This window comes from Populus euphratica, unplaced genomic scaffold (genome assembly GCF_000495115.2).
Source record: "Populus euphratica unplaced genomic scaffold, PopEup_1.0 scaffold106.1, whole genome shotgun sequence".
NCBI classification, from domain to species: Eukaryota; Viridiplantae; Streptophyta; class Magnoliopsida; order Malpighiales; family Salicaceae; genus Populus; species Populus euphratica.
In genome coordinates this window covers 104328-125976 of record NW_011499991.1, presented here as the reverse complement: position 1 = coordinate 125976, position 21649 = coordinate 104328, and the positions used below count along the sequence as shown (strand labels likewise).

The 21649-nt window shown below is 34.5% G+C and overlaps 5 protein-coding genes across 5 annotated transcripts in view; 1 reads left to right on the top strand and 4 right to left on the bottom strand.

Moving 5' to 3' along the window:
* LOC105140405 (formimidoyltransferase-cyclodeaminase-like) overlaps positions 1-2255 on the bottom strand; it is a 17380-nt gene extending 15125 nt beyond the window's left edge. Inside the window, exons 1-3 of the mRNA XM_011047215.1 lie at positions 2052-2255; positions 584-992; positions 1-454 (exon numbers count right to left, since the gene is read on the bottom strand). Coding sequence (XP_011045517.1) covers positions 1-454; positions 584-992; positions 2052-2075 — 887 coding nt within the window. The 5' untranslated portion in view covers positions 2076-2255. The remainder of the gene's footprint in view (positions 455-583; positions 993-2051) is intronic.
* A 1970-nt stretch (positions 2256-4225) lies between these two features.
* Positions 4226-7419, bottom strand: LOC105140404 (formimidoyltransferase-cyclodeaminase-like). The gene is made up of 4 exons (XM_011047214.1): positions 6785-7419; positions 6451-6505; positions 5791-6192; positions 4226-5025 (listed from the first exon to the last, which is right to left on the bottom strand). The coding sequence occupies exons 1-4, from the start codon at positions 7211-7213 to the stop codon at positions 4517-4519; spliced, it is 1395 nt and encodes a 464-aa protein (XP_011045516.1). The 5' UTR covers positions 7214-7419; the 3' UTR covers positions 4226-4516.
* A 3281-nt stretch (positions 7420-10700) lies between these two features.
* LOC105140362 (centromere-associated protein E-like) lies at positions 10701-14619 on the top strand. Its single transcript, XM_011047159.1, has 2 exons — positions 10701-11235; positions 12783-14619. The coding sequence occupies exons 1-2, from the start codon at positions 11041-11043 to the stop codon at positions 14400-14402; spliced, it is 1815 nt and encodes a 604-aa protein (XP_011045461.1). The 5' UTR covers positions 10701-11040; the 3' UTR covers positions 14403-14619.
* A 420-nt stretch (positions 14620-15039) lies between these two features.
* Positions 15040-18096, bottom strand: LOC105140363 (uncharacterized). Its single transcript, XM_011047160.1, has 4 exons — positions 17874-18096; positions 17474-17544; positions 16907-16993; positions 15040-15342 (listed from the first exon to the last, which is right to left on the bottom strand). The coding sequence occupies exons 1-4, from the start codon at positions 17995-17997 to the stop codon at positions 15319-15321; spliced, it is 306 nt and encodes a 101-aa protein (XP_011045462.1). The 5' UTR covers positions 17998-18096; the 3' UTR covers positions 15040-15318.
* A 1433-nt stretch (positions 18097-19529) lies between these two features.
* LOC105140403 (QWRF motif-containing protein 3) overlaps positions 19530-21649 on the bottom strand; it is a 3815-nt gene continuing 1695 nt past the window's right edge. The window contains exons 2-7 of the mRNA XM_011047213.1: positions 21574-21647; positions 20524-20643; positions 20288-20404; positions 20104-20193; positions 19902-20009; positions 19530-19765 (exon numbers count right to left, since the gene is read on the bottom strand). Of these exons, the coding sequence (XP_011045515.1) occupies positions 19661-19765; positions 19902-20009; positions 20104-20193; positions 20288-20404; positions 20524-20643; positions 21574-21647 (614 nt within the window). The 3' untranslated portion in view covers positions 19530-19660. The remainder of the gene's footprint in view (positions 19766-19901; positions 20010-20103; positions 20194-20287; positions 20405-20523; positions 20644-21573; positions 21648-21649) is intronic.

The following is a 21649-nucleotide window of genomic DNA, read 5'->3' as shown; positions in this document are numbered from 1 at the left end:
GTGAAATAGCCCTTCTCTACATCCAACCCCTCTTGAGCTGCCAACATCTCAACCTGTGCTTGCACTCTGTCTGGGCCAATCCGATTAGGCTCCAAGAGCATGCAAGCAATCTCAGCTGAATCATCGCCATGAAATAGGGCCAGCGATTGTACTGTTGGGAGTCCACCACCACGAGCACTTACCATGCGTGCTATCCGTCGAGCAGTTGAAACATCGGTGCACATGATGGGAATGTTGTATAATGTGACCCATGACCGTGCCCCAATCAGTGTGATTCCTCTGGTCCGAGACACATGGGTTGGACCATGGTCAGGATTTTCTGGGAGAATTTCGGGTATGTTCCACCCTGCCCATTGGCTGCCCATGAAATTTGGCCTGTAGTAGCCCAGCTCACGCCTGATTGTGTCCGGGGCCCTGCCTGTTGGGTGTGCTGCAGCATAAAGGAATACTGGCACTGCAATATATCAAGAAGGACAAATAAGAAAGTGGTGGATATTTTCGAGACTAAAAAAATGCTGTTTCGAGTGAAATATTAACATCTGCAGTGTGATAAATATGGTGCTAGTTAAAGTTTCGGACCAACCTTGAAATCTGCTGCCAATATCTGCTGCCACAGCCTTAGCAAGCCAGGCTGCTTCATCCAGTGATGCTTCAGCCAAAGGGTGGAAAGCAATATCATCTACAACGCCAAGTCGAGGGTGTGCGCCAGAGTGCAACTCTAGGTTAATGGCTCCATAAGCAGCTTCAACAATGGCTAGCACAGTTTGGTGCAATGGACTATAAATGGGACTACCAGTGCTATCAGCAACAACATATGATACAATAGTGAACCTGTTCCTATTATAAACTCGGACCTCAAATTTGTTTACAATGACACTTTCTGGGTCGATCCTAGCAGCTCGTTCAATTAAGTCCAGAGCTGCACGGTTACGTGCTTCAGAGATGAAGAGCATGCAGCATATCAGCATGGATTCATTTGCATTTTTTTTGTTCTATGCAACCACGACGAACAAGAGGATATTAGATATCTACTGATGTCGGTAAAAGAGTTCACACCAATGAGTCAAAGGCTTATTGGTACCCAGCCAATTAATCCCATCCTATCATTTGATCATAATAATTCAAAGTTTATGATCAGAATTGTCATTTTCGAGATCAGTGACCATTTAATCTAGCGATGATGTCTCTTGCAAAACATGAGAAGGGGAAAGACTCAAATTTGCGTACTGTCTAAACAACCAAAGAAATGACAGGCTGGTCACATGCTCTGCTTATAGCTTTCTGCTATTTATAAAGAAGCGTTTGGTTGCTGTTTATGGACAGAAAAGATAGAGACAGTGGGACAGAGGAAATATGTCCCCCTGCTCACTCCAAAATTGTCCCCTACACATTTATTTCATCTTTCCATTTCTCAACCATACAAGTTTCTGTCTCTTCTATACCTGTCCCTTCTATCAGAGGACACTAACCAAACACAACCAAGGAACAAGTGTGTGGTAGATTGGCAGGTAAGTGGAGGTCATGTTTAGAGATTTTTCCAGGGGTTAACTTGTTACATGGTCAAATTGGTTTAGCTTCAAATGCTTCTGGATTATCAGCTTGCTAGTTTTATTGAAAAGAAAATACTTAAAAGAAGTAGAATGCCAAACGAAGATCATGCTCAAAAATCCTAAAAACTAAAAGGGTACTAGAGATAAGGAGTATATGGCTATGCAGACAACAACAAAGAAGGGAAAAGTAGAAAGAAGCTACTCAAATTGCTAAAAAATTATATTGATCCCACAAAAAACTCAAATGGGATTATTTTAGTTGTTTTAACATTCATTAGTAAATTTGTACGAAACAAGAACTTTTCAAATGAACACAAACTTCAGAGCTAATGTTCTAATTCAGAAGTGATCAAAATTCAACAAAGATCAAAATAAATAATCTTCCTGTACATGTAAAAACAGAAACATGAAGATATGAAGGTAAGTATCCTGATGCTTTCTTGAGAGAAAGAAGAGATGAAATTCTATGCAAGACAATAATGTGGAGTTGATGATGTTTACCTTGCAACTCGATTCAAAATCCATTTCTTGCCTTCTGCTCAAGATGATCTTAATGCTTTTGCCTATGCTTCACTATTCAAGGGAAGGAGTTGATGGCGATAGGATATGTCCTATGTGCATATATAAGCCATTAAATCACTACTAATAATTTAAACTAGTGTGAGTCAGCATTTCACAAATTCATTAAAAAACTGTCCCCACAATGCGACATCAAAATCAGCAGCCATGGATAAGGAGAAATATCAGTGGCTTATTTACCAAAAGCAGATCCACGAGGTGCTGAATAGCATCATATTTTACTCATAAGAAAGCATTGGGTGTCATGAGTAGACATATCACATGGATGAAGATCATTTTCTTATGAAAGAAGGTTCTCCATTATCTATAAAATGACAAACAAAAGCCCACAGAATCATATTGCCATATTAGTAAGTAGGAAAGTTCATAGTGCTGAGGGCAGGTAATTGTTCTTGTGAACCCAGTGCCTCTCATTGCCAGTAGAGTTATTACAAGGACAGTCTCCTATCCACAAATTTAGATATTTGTTTCATCTTGAAAACCATTGATTTCATTTATTGAAAAGGACACAAAAATATGTCCCTTTGTGATATAACATGTGATTATTTGTTAAAGATTTTCATTGAGGTTTCAGTGACTCAGCCCTAGGGAAATGAACTTGAATATGAGCCCTAGCAACCAAAAGATGAAATCCATCAAGGGCCTTGTATCTCAGATTGAGATTGGAGTCAGGAAGTAAAACCCACCTCATTTTTCAGGCTATTAGAAATGTTTTTAATGGTATGAAAAAAAGAATAGCTCTGAAACTACACTGGTAGTTTAGGTGAAGCATAAATGGGGCACATTATAATAGATACAACACATGGTTTCCATGACTATTTCTGAACCCTAGACCCCACCCCCCTCATAATTTAAAGCTTTCGATCTATCAAATACCAAAAACAGCCGAGCTCTATTGTGTTAGCATTGATGCTGATGATACAACAGTGAGAAGCAGAAACTGAGAAAGACAAAGAAACCGTCTCGTAGCAACCTTATCTTTCTAAGATTTTTAGAATCTTTATGACCAATCATATCAAGCGGAAGATGATCTTACATTTATTTTTCTTCTATTTGTCCATTAACATAGATACATCAATTAGGTCATGCACTAGATGTAAGGATGAATCATTACCTGTGTGCTAAACATCCTCATAAAAAAAACTAGAATATGGCACTTTTATACGTGATTGAAAAATCAACTATGATTGAGTGAATGAATCTAGAAATTCTCATTCAACCAAAACATCCTTCCCATCTCATCTTGGCAACAACGGTCTATTCTGAAAGGATTAGGTGGCATTCCTTATATTAAACGAAGTGGTTTCTATTCTAATTCTGATGTTATCAAGATCTGAGTTGTCTCTTGTGCAGATAACAGCTTTCTGCACTAGCTGAAAGATTTCTCTTTATTGTTTCACAAGCAAATCTGCAAAATTGAGTTTGTTAAGGTCTCGACGAGTTCCTAAGCAGATAAATCATGAAATTCCGAACAGAGAGTTTGGTCATCTTTATTTCTGTTTTGTGCTCTATGCCGAACAATATCCAGGCCATCACTATTTCTTGTCTGATTTGATTAAAAAAAAAAAAAAGACTTATTTCTTGTCTGATTTGATTAAAAAAAAAAGACTCCGTACAGATTTCAACTAGAATATCAGGTAATTGTTCAGTGATTCAGGTTTCATTGTTTCAATGTCACAGCACTTTGCTGAAAGCAATCCTGCTATCAAACAATTCCAGATTGTATACAACACTATATTGCTTGCCTATTCACTAAGCTTTGCTTTAATTTAAACAAAATCCTTGGAAATTAATCTTTCTCGTAGACAACGAATACCACACTTCATGCCATCCATATACGTGAAAACTGAAGTGCAAAAGTGTTGCTTCTTTATGATAGTAAGAGATAGAAAGAACGCCATTAGAGAAGCGCATTCGAGAAGGCAGAGAGGAAAATATGAAAAGAGAAGATGAAACTAGTGAAATCTAATCACATATGAATTCTCTGACAGAATCACATTTAAGCATTGCAGAACACATTCTTGTTTCAAATATTATAGGAAATTGTTCTCACCAGACATCAAGACGACCAGATGATCTGCGAGAGAACTCTTATGGAGGGATGAAGAGCAGATATAGAGATACAAGTTGAACCAAAATATACATAGTATTTATAGGAATTTTTGCATCTAAGCAATCTCTCAAGAATATGAAGCCAAAACCTCACCGCTTCTAAGATGATGAATATGCTGGTAAAGACGTACACATTTCATGTGTGGACAACCATTCACATCACATGCATCGGAACAAAAATCCCTTAGAAAGACACCTTCAGCGTAGCATTTTTTTTAAAAGTAATTTTCACAGAAGGGGCAATACCTTCTCTGTTACAAAATTGCATCTTGTGGTTACATTAGGGGACAAAAATTCAAGTAATTTTCAATTATTTTATCCTGTGAGAAATCTGTAAAATATCCCTTCCCCACAGCCACACCCTCCTCCTTTGCGAGTCTCTCAACTTCTTGCTGAACCATCTCTCCTCCTACATTACTTGGTTCCAACAAGTTACAAGCCACCTCAATGACATCATCACCATGTGCAAGTGCCATTGCTTGAACTGAAGGAAGTCCGCCTCCTCTCCCACTAACACGTTTTGCAATTCTACGAGCAGCAGCAATATCAGTGGAGAAGACAGGGACATTGTAGTTATCAACCCACCTGGTTGCTCCAATAACAAGAACACCTTTTGCTTCATTCACTTGTGCTGGACCTTCATCTGGCTTCAGTGGCAAGGACTCTGATTTTGGCCCACCTGCCCATTGGTTTCCAGAATTTGGCTTGAAATAACCCAGCTCTCTTCTGATTGAATCGAGTGTTCTCCCTTCAACATTGGCAGCTCCATATAGAAATGTGGGGACTGCAGGCTACATATGAGATCATTAGCAATGTAGAAACAAAATGAGCTATGATCCAATAAGGAGACTGAACACAAATTCAACATAACACAAAAAATTTCAGCATGCCTTGAGAAATAAATATTCATCCATTGATATCTCCTTTATTCTGAACAGAAATAAGGCTCCAATCATAAAAAAAAAATTATAATTTTCACTGCCTCACTTTGAATCCAATGCCAAACTCATTTCATTTGTTTAATTTCCAATGGGTACTGAAATGCTCAGTAGATCACCTTTGCTTTCAAGGTAGAGACACAATGCCATTTTTCTAATATGCATTCCCAGGGAAAACTTAGTACTTGAAGCACATATATTGTGTTTTGTTTTGTGCTAGAAGCTGTGCCAGCGGGTTATTGAATGACAGTGTTGGGCTGTTGTTTAGCAAACACAAACAATTGGATCAGGAATTTGCAGCATCGATTTATGTTCATTGAAATAAACCATCACTCAAATTCTAGAATTTAGAAAGCCAGAAGAAAAACCAATCATATCCAATTGAAATCAGAAGAGAAGAGATATATACAATCTACTGCTACTTAGCCTGCCTCAGGTATTATTATAGGCAGGGAACATAGTTTTGAGAAAGTACCATCTTCGGAGGAGAGAATCTAGACTTGTCATCAAGCTAATTAATCAAACTCATCGTTTTTATAGGTTTCTTTCACTTCTATACTATCATGAAAAACAAATTCTTCAAATCACAGATAAGTTTAAAGGGCTCGAACCTTGAAGACTACAGCCAACGTCTACTGCCAGAGACTTTGCAATCCCAGCTGCCTGGTCTAAAGATGATTGAGCCAAGGGATGAAAGCAAATGTGATCAACAACACCAAGCCGGGGATGACTTCCACAATGCAATCCGAAATCAATAGTTTCCAGAGCAGCTTTAACCATAGCAAGCACAGCACCCTTCAAAGCACATGAGTCTAAAGATGGTTTTGGAGCCAAACTCGAGACAAGAGTGTAGCCAACTCTATTATAAGTCACATCTTCAAACTTATTAACAATAGGTGCTTCAGGGAATAGCTTTGCAGCTCTTTCAATAGATTCCAATGCCACTTTGTTTCTGCTTTCAGATATGTATACCTTACAGCAAGCAAGCATCATCTTCAACATAATTTCTCCTCCTTACTACCTTTTTCACAAGCTGCACAAGCAGATAGAACTTAGATGATAGAAATTGACATTATCAACAAACTTTGTGGTTATAATTCCAGGGGACCACAAAAACCCCAACCTCTCCCAGTTACCCCACATTATAAAAGTAAAATTTTCAAGCACCGATCTTTAAATGAAAATAGTCATGAAAATCCAAATATTAAGTGAACAAGGCTTAAATTCTTCACAGTGGAGTTGCTGATCAATAAAGCTTCAGTATCTAACACTATCAGCAACACTAGAATTGTATACTTCCTGAAATATCGGATCAAACATAACATTCTACAGGTTCAAAACCAACTAAGCTATCCAAATTCAATAACTTATAGAAAATAAAAGGCTATTAAGCTTCAAAATCAAACACAATCAACTACACTAGAATTTTATACCTAGCTATATTAGATCAAATAAAATCTAAAGATCCAAACTTTCATAGACCACAAATTATCACATAAAAAAGAAACATTCTTGTTCTATTAACCAAAGATCCACTTGAACTACAAAGCTTCAACAAAAAAACCACCAAACCCATTACACAAAGACCCAAAAACTCCCTCATCAAAACTCGATTTCCTTTGGTTTTGGGTACCCATCATACTCCAATTTCACACCCAAGCCCGCCCTTATAACCCGAAACTTCAACCTCAAACTATCCATAATCTCACTCACTCTCTCATCTTCCGGGTCTAAAACCGGGTATTTCTCAATCAACTCCTCCATCTTCTTAATAGACTCCTTCAATCGGGTAGAGAACCGGGTCGGGTCAACAAGAATAGCAGAATTCCATACATCAACACAGCCACGATAAAACCCGAGTTCTTCACCGATTCCAAAGCCCATTTTCAGGCCCGTTTGTTCCGCTTCTTCTTTTCCAGACATTAACCCTTGGCTGTAGCCTTCATTGTAGCCTTCCTTGAAATGGGTTTCCTCTAAATTTAGAGAGGAATCGAAGATGTCTTCAATGGAGCTTAATTGAGATTGAGAATTCATCCGATAAAGTTCGCTTTTTCACGTGCTTTTTTGGATTGACCCAGTAAATAAAATCGGGTTTTTTTTTATAGGTTTTGTTTCCTTAACAGAGAAGCAGATGATAGTTTACCTGTGCAGCAGCGTGAGACACTGAGAGCTCGAGGATTCCTTGGTTTGTGATTCCGTGGATGTAGTGCAGATGGGTCTTTGTGTTTTTTAACGTTTGGGCTCAAAGAGTTAATGCTTATTGGGCTTTAAGTTGGATCTCTATAGTTATAAGAACAAATTTGAGATGTACCCAACCCAAAATCCAGATCGTCGTTGAGTGAGTTAACCCATGATCCTTGGATTAGTACGTTAAACCATACTTTGAATTATTATTTTTAAAAATTATGAAATGATATTTAAAAAAAAAAAAAATAATTGTATTTTTTTCACTAACCTAACTCAGATTAGGTTCTAGATAAGCGGATCATTAAATTGATCATTGAGCAGATCAAGTTTTATTAATTATATTGGTTTCTAACTTTTTTATTATTTTTTTAATTTTTGGGTTTTATTCAATAATATATTCCTAATATTTTTTGTACATCAAATTAAATTATAAACTATAAAAAAACTTATTCTTTCAAAAAATTGTTAAATTCGAACTCAAAATGATAAAATGCATAGAAAACTCACTTGTTACATGAGCTCACTATGTTATGATAAAAATTGACTACCATTTTTATTTATATATTTCATCAAACATTTTTATTAATTGCAATTATGCAATATAAAATAAAATTTAATGGATATTGTGCATACATGTTCTGAATTCTGAATAGGTCTATGAAATTTATAAAAGATAATGAATATGGCACAAACATTTTTATTAATTGCAATTGTGCAATGTAAAACCAACAAACCCTCATTAAACCATGAAGAGATTCATAAGTTTTATAAAGTTTAATAACATGAATTTTTTTAAATTATTTTTTAAAATGTTTAATAAAAAATAGATATTCATAAAATCAAGTTTAATTTAAAAAAAAAAAAGAAATATCCTGTGAAGCCTGCGAACAATATCTTGTAAAATTAAGTATCAATCTGATGCCGGTATATTTTCTGAAACCACAATAAATAATTAAAATAAATTATTAACTTAACATCCTATTAAAAACATAATGGAGGACTAAATTAAAAATAATAAAAATTCAATAATTGAAGCAAAAAAATGACCAAAATGCAAAATAAAAATTGCAAAACATTGCATATTACTATTACTATTGTAATCTACAATATTTATAGATGTAGGGAAATATTTTTTTCCCCACACTATTTAGTATTTTTTACAGTAAAAATAATAAAAATTCAATAAACAAAGAAAAAAAACATGACCAAAATACAAAAAATAAAATAATAATAATTTTTAAGACTATATGAATTATTACTGTAATTCACATTATTTATGGGTGTGGGGAATGTAGCTTTCTGCATGCACTTTAGTGTTTGTTGTAATGGGTAAGAGATTTCACTTGGATGGGAATTAGAGATTCTTTTCTCTAGTAGAATAAATGGAAAGATTTTATAGTTCTGAGAGTAATTATTGATATTTACTTTAAAGAGAGAGATATATATAAGGAGAAGAGAAAAAAAATAAAAAAAATAATAATCTACATGAAAATATTTTTATTATTTTTTATGAGTCTCAAATTTAATTTTCTTTTTCATCATCCATTTCTTTTTTCAAAGTGAACCAAAAAACTAACCACTCATACTTACTTCTTAAATATCATAAAAAATTTTATATATAAAAATAAACCTAAGTGTAGACTCCTTAATAAACGAGAAGGAATTGTCTTTTTAATACATTATAAGTGATGAAGTCGTCAAAAAAACTTTACATATAAATTAGTCTCTTCATTGTTGGGCTGACGAGCTTGACTAGTGATTGTTCAATTCATTTTAAAAAAATAAGTTTCTTAAAGATTAAGAAACTCTCGAATACGTATTGCATAATTCAGTATATATATGTGGAAGAAAACATTACACATGAAGAGAAAAAAAGTAAAGCGAAGATTAAAGAGTGCGTATTTGACATATAAATTGTATGGCTTAACATGTTTGATCTGGTTTTCAATAGTTTGATTGGACTTTCATGTTATTAGGCTAGTTTTGGATGATTTTTATGGGTTTTGCTAACATTTATGATCTAAAATACAAAGTTAAGACTTGCCTTGCTAGAAATTGCTCCCTAACTTATAGGCTTAGTTGTCCTCTAGCTTGTTTGCCTAATGACTAGGCATATTTTATACACTTAAGCTTTAAAATCTTTTCAAGGAGTAGAGATTGTATCATCGATGGAAAAATTAATATTTATATGGGTTGTTGAGCTTATTTGATTCATTAGTGCTATCCATGCTTTTTGTTTAGGAAAAAACCATTATTGGACTATGATGATTCTTGGCTGATGTGCTATGGATGTTATTGGTGAAAATCTTGGGTGACAATATGTTATTGGTGAAAAAGTCATGTGAATCGAGAAATTATATATATAAAAAATTTATATGAGTACTTTATAAAAATCTAAAAAATACATAAAAAATATAACAAATAAAATGAGATAAACCATGTTTAACACCAAGTTTATGATGAATTTTTGAGTTGAAAGTTTAGACATTTTGGCTGAAATTTCAACTAATTATTCTTTTTTTTTTTAACAATATTATCTTGATCTCAATCAAGATTATATTGATGTACACTATTGATAATAGTGTTCCCCTATGTTGATGTATATTATCGATTCTCTTCCCCTGTAAATATTTACTCGTATTATATAGAGATTGGTAAATATATTTGATTACTCACATAATATAATTAATTATCAATCTTCCACGAAAATATTTTCATTAATTAGAAGATGCATGTAATTGAAAATTAAAAATTGTTTAATTAAATTCCAAATAAGTTCAGTACTATATCATGTGTGGTTGATTGTGACACACATTAGTTTCTTCTCTACAACTTTCTTATCACTTGAAAAATTAATTCCTCTAGAATGCACATAATGTTTTTTTGAATTTTCAAGTTATCTCATAATTTTATTTAGTTCTTCAAAAATTAACTTACTTTACATCCTTTGAACAATATTTCATGAACATAATTTACAATAAAAGTCGAGTTACAAGCTCGCTATCAACTTCATAATTAATGAATTAGTTTTTTTAATCAAAATAATATCATTTTAATATATAACTTACTTTCATCTCTTTAATCCTTTTTTGTCAATTAATTCAGAAATTAATGAATTAGTTTTTTTTAATCAAAATAGTATCATTTTAATATATAAAAAAATTAACAAAATAATATTATTTTAATTAAATATTGATTTATAAAACCATATCATATTCATGTTTCAAATATTAGGTACCACGTCAAGTCAGGCCATGCTTTTATAAATACGTTGAAGAGGAATAAATTATTTTTTGCGACCATAATCCCATGTCATAAAATTTGTTGCCAATTGAAGTTCATATATACAGCCAAAATGGGCCTTGTGATAAAGTCAGTGTACCGCATGCGAACTTGAAATATTTATACATACATAGCCACGAAAGGGCTCCAGAATCAGCGCCTGGAAACAGCTTCCATGCTTCTCCAACCTTGTTAACTCCGCTCTTTTGTATGAGAGAGAGAGAGAGAGAGAGAGAGAGGAGTAGATGCATCATGCATGACTCTTTTTCCATGGCAAGCAAGGTCTTGTAGGTATAAAATACTTCAAACCTTGCTAAAGAATTAAAAGGAGAAAGGCCCTTTTCTTCTTCTAGTCTTGATAACTTCACCTTTAAGAGCTAGCTAGAGAGATCATGGCTATGGGGGGATCCCACAAAGGAAACGGTAATGGAAATAGAGGGAAGCCATATGGGTTGATGTTGCTTTTAGCATTTGGGGCTGCTTTGCTTGGCGTTATGGTGCTACACAAGCTCAGAGAGAGGCGCATCTTCAACCTCCTTGTGGAAGAGAAGGGCCAAGAGCTCATTTCCCTTCAGCTTCTCTTGCAGGTCCCTCTCTCTTTCCCTCTCTTTCATGCATGCATGCTACTTTTGACGTGTCTTCTCCTCTCTGCTTGAAACCTATGATTCTTTCATGGCTTTAATTTTTTTCACCAGTTTTTGGTGAAAAGAAGGGCTGTGACTTCAATTCAGTAGAAAAAGTAGACTTCTTTTAGCAATTTCACTAATTCAGTCATGGAAAACCCACCATTTTCTGGGACCAGTTTTGCTCTCCAGCTAGTTTTTACTTTCTTCAACATACTTGACCCCATGTGGATTAGGTAGAACGCAGCTTTCATTTCGCCATACCTAGAAGCTAGTAGGTAGTGCATGATCCCAAAAGCTATTGACCCACCCATCAGCCAAAAACAATCCTTCACAAAAAGTTGAGAACTTCGCCTCTACAGTATGATTTTTCTGCTTATAAAAGTGAACTTTCTAGAGGCAAATTGCCTGTGTGGTTAGGACTAATGCGTGCATGATCTCATAATAACACAAAGTCCAGAGAAACATGGTGATCATTGGTTTGATAGATTGCCAAAAAAATTAATGAAACTGGCTTATGTCATGGGCCAGATTCTCATCGCGATGGAGCAAAGTCATTTGGTTAGATGAAAGTCTTGTAATGTGATGACATATCATTGGACCCCCTGGATGGAGATGTTTGATGAATAATGCTGATGCGTTGAAATCTTCTGGCGGCCAGAGTTGGATCGGACCAAACTAATCTATTGTTTGATTTATGAGCACAAATGACAAATCCCATCTAATACGATATTAAATCCCCTTATTATATTCTTAGGTAGCAATTCTACCCATAAACACTAATATGTGGAAAACTAGGGCATCATCTGGGATTCTGTGTGCATGCATGATCAATTTTCATGTTTTTCCGACTCCCTACCCTGACAGAAAGACTCATGAATACAGAGCTCAATAGCTCCTCTCTAAGTTCTGAACTCTGCCATCTCTTGACTTTTCCCTCATCAACAGTATCCCTTCCATTCTCACAGCAGATTTAAAGGAAAATGGTTAGGTGAAAATTCACTTTTTTTTTATTTCTAGATTAATTATTTAAATTAGTGCCACTTTTATTAGAGGAATAAAAAAATATTTCAGAACGTCTTTATATATTTCGTGAAGTTAATTTTGAGAGTTAAAAATAAAAAAAAAAAGAAAGAGAAAAGTATTTTCTTTCAAAGTAAAAACTTCATCTTAATATAAATTATATCCCTATATATATAGAGAGAGAGAGAGAGGAAGTGGTTACTTTTTTTTAGTAATTCTCTAAACATTTAGACCAAGTCCATTTTTCATTAACCAACCAGGTCTAATTCAATAAACAGCACTCAAGATGCAATATATTCATTTATACCTGCCGATAGCACACCTTCCACCAATTCAGTAGCTGGTTCACAATGATTATGGTTAAAAAGACATAGAAAGTGAGATATTGAACTTCGCTTTGCGGTATATAATCTAGATTATGATGTTTAATCCTTACAAAATTTCCAATACTAACACTGGTTACATCTTTTCTTTTGTTCCTTATTCAGAAGGAAGGACAACGCAGCAAAGAAATGAAGAGGAAAACTGAAGAGATGAAAGCTAAGATTTACTCTCTAAGAATCCAAAAACTGGAGCTCGACAGGCGGCTTCTGGAGATGCAGTCTACGATTGGTTCTATGAAGGATGAACAAAAGATTATGGAGTCTGCACTCGAGGAGAAGAAAAGTGAGATCAAACTGCTAAGAGAGACGAACAAAGGTGCAGAGAAAGAAACTCTTCAAATGGAAGTACTTAGAGAAAGTCTGAAACAAAAGGAAGCTGAAATTGAGGATTTAAAGCACCGTCTTGACTACTCAGCTAAGATATGGTCAGTCAGCACAGATGACCCATCGAGCCCACCTGTAAACAGGACTGTGACCTTGAATATGATAAGCGAGAATAACATAGAGGCTGGAAAGAGTGAAGAAGAGGTTCTATTGCAAGAATCTGTAAATGATAGTAATGGTTTGAATTCAACAAAGGGTAACGGAGGCAACACTACATCCATCAATCAAGAACGGGTGGGTGATACTGCCATAGTTGAAAATGCAAGTGAAAGCAAGGTCGCAATTCCTGACAGGATAGAAGAGCCCAGGGAAGAGCAGTTGCAGATGCTTGAAGGCTCCAGAGATGGAAGAGCCAATGGAATTAATAAGGATCAACTGAACAAAAGTGAAAGTTCTCAAGAGAAGGGTACTTCTGGTACGGGGGAGGAAAATAATGCTTCAAATACAACTGAGACGAACGTTAGCGGGATTGGCAGAGTATCAAAAATTACAGATGCAGATAATGAAGAGAAATCAAAGGATGGTGAAGAGCATAAAGTTACCCGAGATGGGAAGCTGGAACTCGAAAATGTTCAGGAGGCAGAAGGTCATCAAGAAACTTTTAGGGGTGGTGTGAAGTTGAAAATGATGGACAGCTCCAGAAATACGAGGAAGGAGAAATACCACCAAGCTAGCAGAGTAAGAGGAAAGAGAGGGGAAATGGGTACCAGGAATAGGCTGCTGGAGATTAGAAATCATGAAAACAATGGGGCTGAGAAGATGAGAAGTAGGAAGTCTCCTACTGATGATCAAGGAAGACTAATAGACAGAGAAGAGGGAAGAGCGTCCAATGATGGGAAAACAGAAAAAATAAGAAAGGCAGTGGATTCTTCTGATGGCAAAACAATGGAGCATCAAAACCATGAAGACTCTAAAGATCTGCAAAACAAACTGGGGAAAGATGGTACAAATCACCAGATGAGTGAAGACCATGAGACATTGAAAAGGCTCCGGATAGCTCATGACAGCAAAGATCTGACAAATGGAAGCCTTGATGGCCAGCCTGGTAACATCAGAAGCAATGACAGCAAACAGAGCCTGGATAAAGGCCATCAACATGAAGATCGACAACAAGCCAGTGGCACACAAGAAAGCAGAAACAGCAGCATCATGAACAACAAAGAAAACAGTAATGAACAAGTGAAACTAATCAGAAAGCATGAAAAGCAAGAACAAACAGAGGATTCAGATACAGAACAGGAGACAGATGGAGGAGCTGGATATCTTTACAAGGATTCATTTTCTGATTTTGAAGAAGATAAAGAAGAGTACAGAGAGGAAACAGACGAGTCAGAGTTCTAGCTGATTAACAACGGCATTTGGTATTCTTGCTGTAAAGGTCTTAGATTTCTATCCGCATGACTGCTAGGACTACTATCAAGTTTGCTTGGAGTTTAAAGCTAAATACATAAATACGTGGCATATAAATTTGCAGGAGACTGGTGGTTGGCAGCACAGAAATGCCTATGAGAATAATCTTGAAATAAAAAATCAAGAACCCAGATGGTACGGAATGATACCTGCTGGAAAATTTCCTGCTTCCTATGGTATTTTGGATCAAATTTTTACTGGGAAAATGTTTCTGCCCCCTTCACAGGTAATTTAACGGGATTTTAACCTTTTTCATAACCATTTCTTCCAGATTGAGTTCAAAAAAGCACCACAGTTACAATCAAACGGTTGTGATTCACACCCAGGTTTTCTACAATTTCCATCGCAACATTACTCCATTGTTTGTCAACTTGTATTCTTAAATAACCCGGGCATTAATTTCTCCAGACCATGATAAATTTTTCACACATTCGTCCCAACTTCAATCACTATTGGCAAAGCTAGGTCAAAGTGTTAACATCAGTTCAGTTTGCTGTAAAAAGAAAAGGAAAGAAAGGGCACAACATATACCTGTAATTTGTAGTAAATCCATTACATGAATTTGGACTAGGGGAATATAGTATCGGATTATCAGAATATTAAAGGATAAACATCAAACCATTAGAGTGACAACAAAATGGCCATGCCAAAGTAAAAGGGCTTATTTACTTTCCCAAAATTAGCAATTTAACTTCCATTTTTAATAATCCATCATTCTCTTGTAAAACAAATGACAGTACTTTTCAGCAGAATCATCTGCGAACAAGGAAAATTGATCCCAAGAGGTGAAGTACAGCCAAACACATTATTACCAGAAAAGTCATGGGACGATTACATGCTTCAAGCCTCAGTGTGCTGCTTCTACCACTTTCTGTAAACAATAATCAAATGTCAGGAAAAAGGAAAACAAAACTGTAATCTCAGAATTACTAGCTAAAGTTGGCAAGTTAAATTTCATTGTGAGTTTCATTTATGAGATCACATTGTTGGTTTTCCTAAAAATAAGCCTTCAGTTAATACTCTCTTTGCTTGACAACTAAGAATTATCAAGTTAATAATCTCTTTGCTTGACAACTAAGAATTATCAAGTTCCCGAATGGCTTGAGCAATTGAGAAGTTCACCAATAATTGCAGAAACTGTGTTCTCCTAAATTGCATTCCATCTATAAGCCTCGCTATCCCCATCAAACACAAAAAACATTAACCTCAAGACTTAATCTTGCAACTGCTCCATGTTATACAATATACTTAGACACGGCCTTCTCCTAATAGCCAGATTTCCTCTTAAGATAATTGGTGTAACGATTGTGTTAGGTGTAGCCATACTCAATATGATTATTGCCTATTTTTATTTCATCACTGTGTATAAGGTCCAAGCATATAAAAAAACTCCACAAGTCAATTCCTTCAATAACTACACATCACATAATCAAATTGTTTAGCACAATATTGAAGAAGCTTTTGCTATATGTAGAACTACAAAAAAAAAAAAAAAGAAGACTCAGAGAAGAAATGGTGAAAGAAGAAGATGAGACGTAGAAATTGATCGTGGAGGAGCCTTACACTTCCTCCATGAAATTAAAAGTTGTCAAAGATGCCAAGGTGCTTGTCTGGGTGCCTTGGCACTAGGCACTGTACACTTGAGGCATTGCCTAGAATCTTCTAGGGTTTTTTCTGATTTATATTGTTTTGCAATGCTTTCATAATATCACCCTTTAGATAATAGCTGTCTTCAAAGGTATTTTCTAAAGATATTGAAAAGACAAATACATTCTTCCACTGATCAAAGAGTACATATACCACCTATTGCTGCATCAACAGTATGAAAACAAGTACTTGAATAGTTTAATGATCTGTTATACAATTCTTTCATCACAAGTACTTGAATAGTTTAATGATCTGTTGTACAATTCTCTCTCTCTCTCTCCCCTCCCCTGCTTTACTATTTTTTTTACTGCCCCCTTTTCTTCTATAAGTTTCAATTCTCTTTGTCGCAGAAAGTTGTCTTATCCAACTAGCTGGTCTTACGACCTTAAGGCAATTTGCGCCTTTGGCAATATTGGTTGCATTTTATTTGACTACTATTGGATTTTCAACTATTTATGATTATCTATCATATTAAAAATTTAATTTCCATCTTGGAAAATGTGCAAGCTTATGTACCTTGAAATATGGTTGTAATTATCACAATAATTGAAAATAAATTTTTAAAAATTACATGTTGACATGTACTTCATTTAGATAAAAGGGCAACCAGCGACTAAAAATGTGAACGAACAAAGCAGGGCAGAGGTAGCATATGCTAAAATTTGGATAAATGGAGCAAAGGCACTTCATCCAATGACAAAAATGTGAAATTTTGAATTTTCCAATGACTAGGCTGGAAATAACAGTAAAGTACAAGGTTGTAGCAGTAAAATTATATCCAAAAGTACCTCTTCCTCCTTCCCCTTGCCTCCTGTGAAGAACTTGTATCCCCCATAGAAGGCTAAACCCCAACCACTTAAAGAGACAATAACAAACTGCAAAACCAAACATCCAACAAACAGTCAAGACAATTTGCATCAAACACATGCCTTCCATTAGATCCATCTACCACCAATATTAACAACATCAATGGGACAAGGACATAGATCAGAAACTCATATATAAAGAATCAGACATGAAAGCTCCCATAAAAAACCAAACAACTGTTTGATAATAGAAATAAAACTCGTTAAACTCAAACTCAAAATGCATGAACCCGCAAAAGAAAACTTCTCCTTGTCTAGATAAAATGACTATCAAACAGCCCCAAATCCTAATCAACGCTGGCTGCAATACTGCTCCAAAAAGACAATACTCTAGTTTGCAGTCAAAATGCGAAAAAAAAAAACAGAAATGCACAACAACCTTTGGCCCAAAAAAACACAAATCTCACAAAAAACAATAAAATGAACATTAAAAAAAATCGTTGCAACATTAAGCATATATGATATAATATAAAAATGTAAAAGACTGACATGCTCTTCCTTCCATTTAGATGGGCTCATTGGATCTTGCCAGCAGTTAATCCTCGGTGGCCCATGGTGGTCTGCAATTATCACAAACACACAAGAAAAAAAAAATCGCCAAGCAAAAATTCATCATTTATTTTAAATATTCATAAGAGTAATAATCTGAAATTTTCAATTAAAGAGTGAAATCCATTTCAACTAAAACCTAATTTCAATATTTAATTACGCTCAAATTTCTCAAAAACTGAGCTAAAGATTGCAACTTTTTAATCTAATCATCAGCTTCTGATCTTCGGTAGAGACGAATAAATACGTATGTGTTAAATGTATATACGTGCATTTATAAGTAAATAAAATGTATGTTAGGTAAGTGTGTATCTATATGTGTTTTGTGAGATGGATTTACCTGCAGCGCCGGCGAGGCCGCGGCGGTGGATGAGAGCGGCTACTTGAGCTGGTGACTTGGGAGAGGAGATTCGAGAGAGAGTAGCGGCTTGTCGAGCTGCTGCAGCCGCCGATAATGTAGCCATGGTTTTCTTCTCTTTTCTTTCGTTGTAGCGAACGAGTAAGAGCGAGAGAGAGCGGAGATGGAAAGGAGAGTGGAGGATTGGATTTCTTTTTTTCTTTTTGCTTATAAGAGACGGGAGAGTGTAAGAAACGATGCCGCGTGATGTAGTTTTGGTGGGATCTAACGACTTGTCGGTTGGTTTTGGGGGAAAGGCTTGTTGATTGGATATTAAAACTACATGCCGTTCTTGGGCAAAGAACATGTTATCCAGGAACGACTTGGATGTTGGTTTTAGGGAATAGGCTTGTTGTTTTCAGGCATCAAGTTGGGAAAAAAAAAAATCAATTAATCCAGTAAAAAACTTGATTGATGCTCATAAAAGCTAATAAAATAGAAAAATCAAAGAAAACACAAACAACACATAAATTTTTAATGGTAAAAAAGAATTACAGATATGATTTTCAATTCATAATTTATATTTAAAAAATAAATATGTGGTGATTGATTTCTAAAAAGTTTAAAATACTTTTAAATAGTTTAAAAAACCTCTCTCTACTATGAAACAACTTTAAGTCTGAAATATTAAAAAAATTAAATCATAATCTAAATATAAATAATAAATCTAGAAATATCTAGGAATAATAACAAAATTAACCAAAACAACAACATTTAAGTCTAATTCCGTCCAATAAATGGCCAAATAACTTTTTATAAGAAAATTGAATATATAATTACATAGAAATATTTAAGCCTGATCCAATAATTAAATTTTCTTTTAAATCTAAACATATCCACTGATTTAATCTAATCTTTCTAAACTTTCTCTTAAGTCTAAGCAAATTTAACTAATTTATAAAAATAAAAACATATTACAGATCATTTGTATAATTTACTCAAATAAAATATCTATTCAGTTATATCTAATCTTCACCCGGATATTCAGTACTTTAAGTTTCTGTAAGCTCGATTATATGTCATCTACCTTAACTCATTAATTTTATTTTTTTTTAAAAGAACATTTTTGATAAAAACAACATTGACTGTTTTTCAAGAGGTGACCCTCCCCACCCTGAGCTTTATCCCATGCCACCACCTTCGGGGTTCACAACTATGCATACAGGTCGGGGAAAACACTAAAATCCCGGTATTTTTTCTTTACTGTTAGGAGATCTTCAAACTAGCTTTTGTGTAGGATATAAAAAAGGGACAAACTCAAAGACAAAACCACTTAAGTGGTTAAGGTGGCATGAGGAATAATTCGCTTCTGGTTTGAAATATATCCAGATACCTCAAGTTTTCAAGTAGATTCATTGCATAAATCAATTTTAATGATCCACGCTAGTGTGTGAAAGTTGATGATACTGGATAATATTCACTCTGTTGAAACTAAATTTGAAGTTTGCCTGCATTTTAGCAATATTTGGAAACAGCAAGGCATAATAATTGAATCAAGGGTAGCAATTTTGATTCTTACTAGAACAAAAAATTAGTAGCAGGTGAAGAATAGCTCAACCTTCGATGTCAAGGTACAGAGAAACAGTAAGTTGGCAGTTTTACTTTTGCTTGAAGCTAGTTGAAGTGGCTTACAATCACATCCACATTACATTTTATCATGCCCTATTCAATCACAGCCTCCCCTTTTAGTCACCTACAGAAATTTCTCCTTCAATTCCCTGTATTTCTGCCTAAGAAGGGGTTTCTTGTAGCTGTGATTGTTGTTCTTGCTGCTGCAGTTGTTGCTGCTTCGAATTGAACTGGATTATATAGCACTTCAAACTTTTCTCTTGAATCTGTGAACATGATCCAAAAAAGTTAGTGTCAAGAACTTCCAGTCCAGACTCCATGAATGACAAGTTAGCCATAAAGTTTTTCAAAACTTGGATATCACATTTACTGGGATCATAATGATAGCGTTCAGCTTTCTACCTGTAGTGCAGATACTGTCTGAAGAAGTTCATGGCATTCTTCCATTAGTAGTTTCTCTTGTGCAACCACCTCTGCTAATTGTGAGAGAAGTGTAACAGTCTGCTCAGCCTGATAAGGAAGAATTCCAAGGTTAGTTCGGATGACATAAACAGGAGGCATCAAGCGCCGACGTAGTGTGATAGGTTTAGTAGTTTCTGCTTACCGTGGATGAAAATGAAGATAATGCTGACTTGATGGACGCTGAGAGATCTGATGCATGTCGTAGTGCGATGGAAGCTGATTGTGGATCAACCTATAATTTAGCATTCGTTAGTAAAATTAATTGATGCTTAGCCACAAAATAGTTTTAACATTATTTCCTTTTGCCCCTTCTTCTCTGGGATTACCTCTGCTCCTTCAATGAGGGGAACTCTGCAAACAACAGAATGTAAACTCTCTTTAGTCTTTGAAACTGAAGATAAGTGCTGCCTTTCCATGTCTCCCCAAGCTTCCAACAATTTGATCTGCACAAGTTATCCGAAACGAGTGTATGAACATGTCTGCTCTATCATGACATTACATTATAATTGAGATTGCTATACCGGCATTATTAATTCACTATGCAAAAATATTTGTTACTGACTTGAGAGTGAAGAACAAAGTCTAGCTTCATCTTGAGCTTTTCCTTCTGAAGCTTTAGTCTCCTTTGTGCGACAGAATGTCGAAGCTTTGAAAGACCATCCAACACCCATAACAGATTGTTCTGGAAAACCATCAGATAAAGAATTTTTCTCACGCTCAACTACAATTGAAGAACTTTGTGATGGTTTACAACCCTGCCATTGGTACAGTGGCAAAGCCACATGGGTGCAAAAATGGGCTATTGGCCCTTAATGTTGTTTTTCAAAATAAATTTTTTTGTTAGTTATATTTGTTAGCTTTTTTTCTTTCTATACTAATTAGTTATTGAAAATATTACATTTTATAATAATTTATGAATTTATTGAATTAATATATACTAACATATATGAATTAAAATAAATTTTAATAAATTAATAAATATTTTACTATAAATTTTATATAAAAAATAATGATGATGAATTTATTAGTAATTAAAAGTAAAATGCATGAAAGCTAAAAACATTATGGATATAGTAGATAAATTAAAAAATATTTAATATTTATATTTAATATATTTATACAAAACAAGAAATTAATAAGAATTATATCAATTTGGGATAATTCTTTTAAACTATGATTTTAAATGTTATGTATTATATATTGATATAAAATTATTATCAAGAATTTTTGTAGTCCTTGAAAAATTTAAAAATAAAAAAATAAATATTTATTATATATATTAAAAAAATATTTTTAATAAGATTAAAAATACAATAATTGTAAAGCAGTTTTAAATTATAAAATCTAAAAAAAATAACTATAATATAATTTTTATATTTTAAAAATTATTAAATTAATTTTGATTAACTTGATACATTTCTTTATATAACATATATTTATATAATATATAATATCATATTTATTGGTAATTTTCCCTCTTATTTAAAAAATCTCCGTCACTGCATTGGCAGTGGTATAAATCATTTTTATACCATTGTGATAGCAAAGTTAAATACATTGATAAAACCCTTAAACTAGCATAACTTGATCAGCAAAGTTAAATCATGCATACCTCCACTTGCTTATTTATGTTCAAGTTCATAGTAGCAGCTCTAACATTTGCATACCGCCATTGCATCAGCCGAATA

Excerpts from the sequence above, each read along its gene's own strand:
- LOC105140404 (XM_011047214.1), bottom strand. The coding sequence starts at position 7,213 with ATGAATTCTCAATCTCAATTAAGCTCCATTGAAGACATCTTCGATTCC. Across the intron at positions 6,193-6,450 it reads CAATTCTAGTGTTGCTGATA|GAGGAGAAATTATGTTGAAG; the intron begins GTGTTAGATACT and ends AAAGGTAGTAAG. Across the intron at positions 5,026-5,790 it reads CGTTGGCTGTAGTCTTCAAG|TCCCCACATTTCTATATGGA; the intron begins GTTCGAGCCCTT and ends TGTAGCCTGCAG.
- LOC105140362 (XM_011047159.1), top strand. The coding sequence starts at position 11,041 with ATGGCTATGGGGGGATCCCACAAAGGAAACGGTAATGGAAATAGAGGG. Across the intron at positions 11,236-12,782 it reads CCCTTCAGCTTCTCTTGCAG|AAGGAAGGACAACGCAGCAA; the intron begins GTCCCTCTCTCT and ends TTCCTTATTCAG.
- LOC105140363 (XM_011047160.1), bottom strand. The coding sequence starts at position 17,997 with ATGGCTACATTATCGGCGGCTGCAGCAGCTCGACAAGCCGCTACTCTC. Across the intron at positions 17,545-17,873 it reads CGGCCTCGCCGGCGCTGCAG|ACCACCATGGGCCACCGAGG; the intron begins GTAAATCCATCT and ends TGATAATTGCAG. Across the intron at positions 15,343-16,906 it reads GCAAGGGGAAGGAGGAAGAG|AAAGTGGTAGAAGCAGCACA; the intron begins GTACTTTTGGAT and ends TATTGTTTACAG.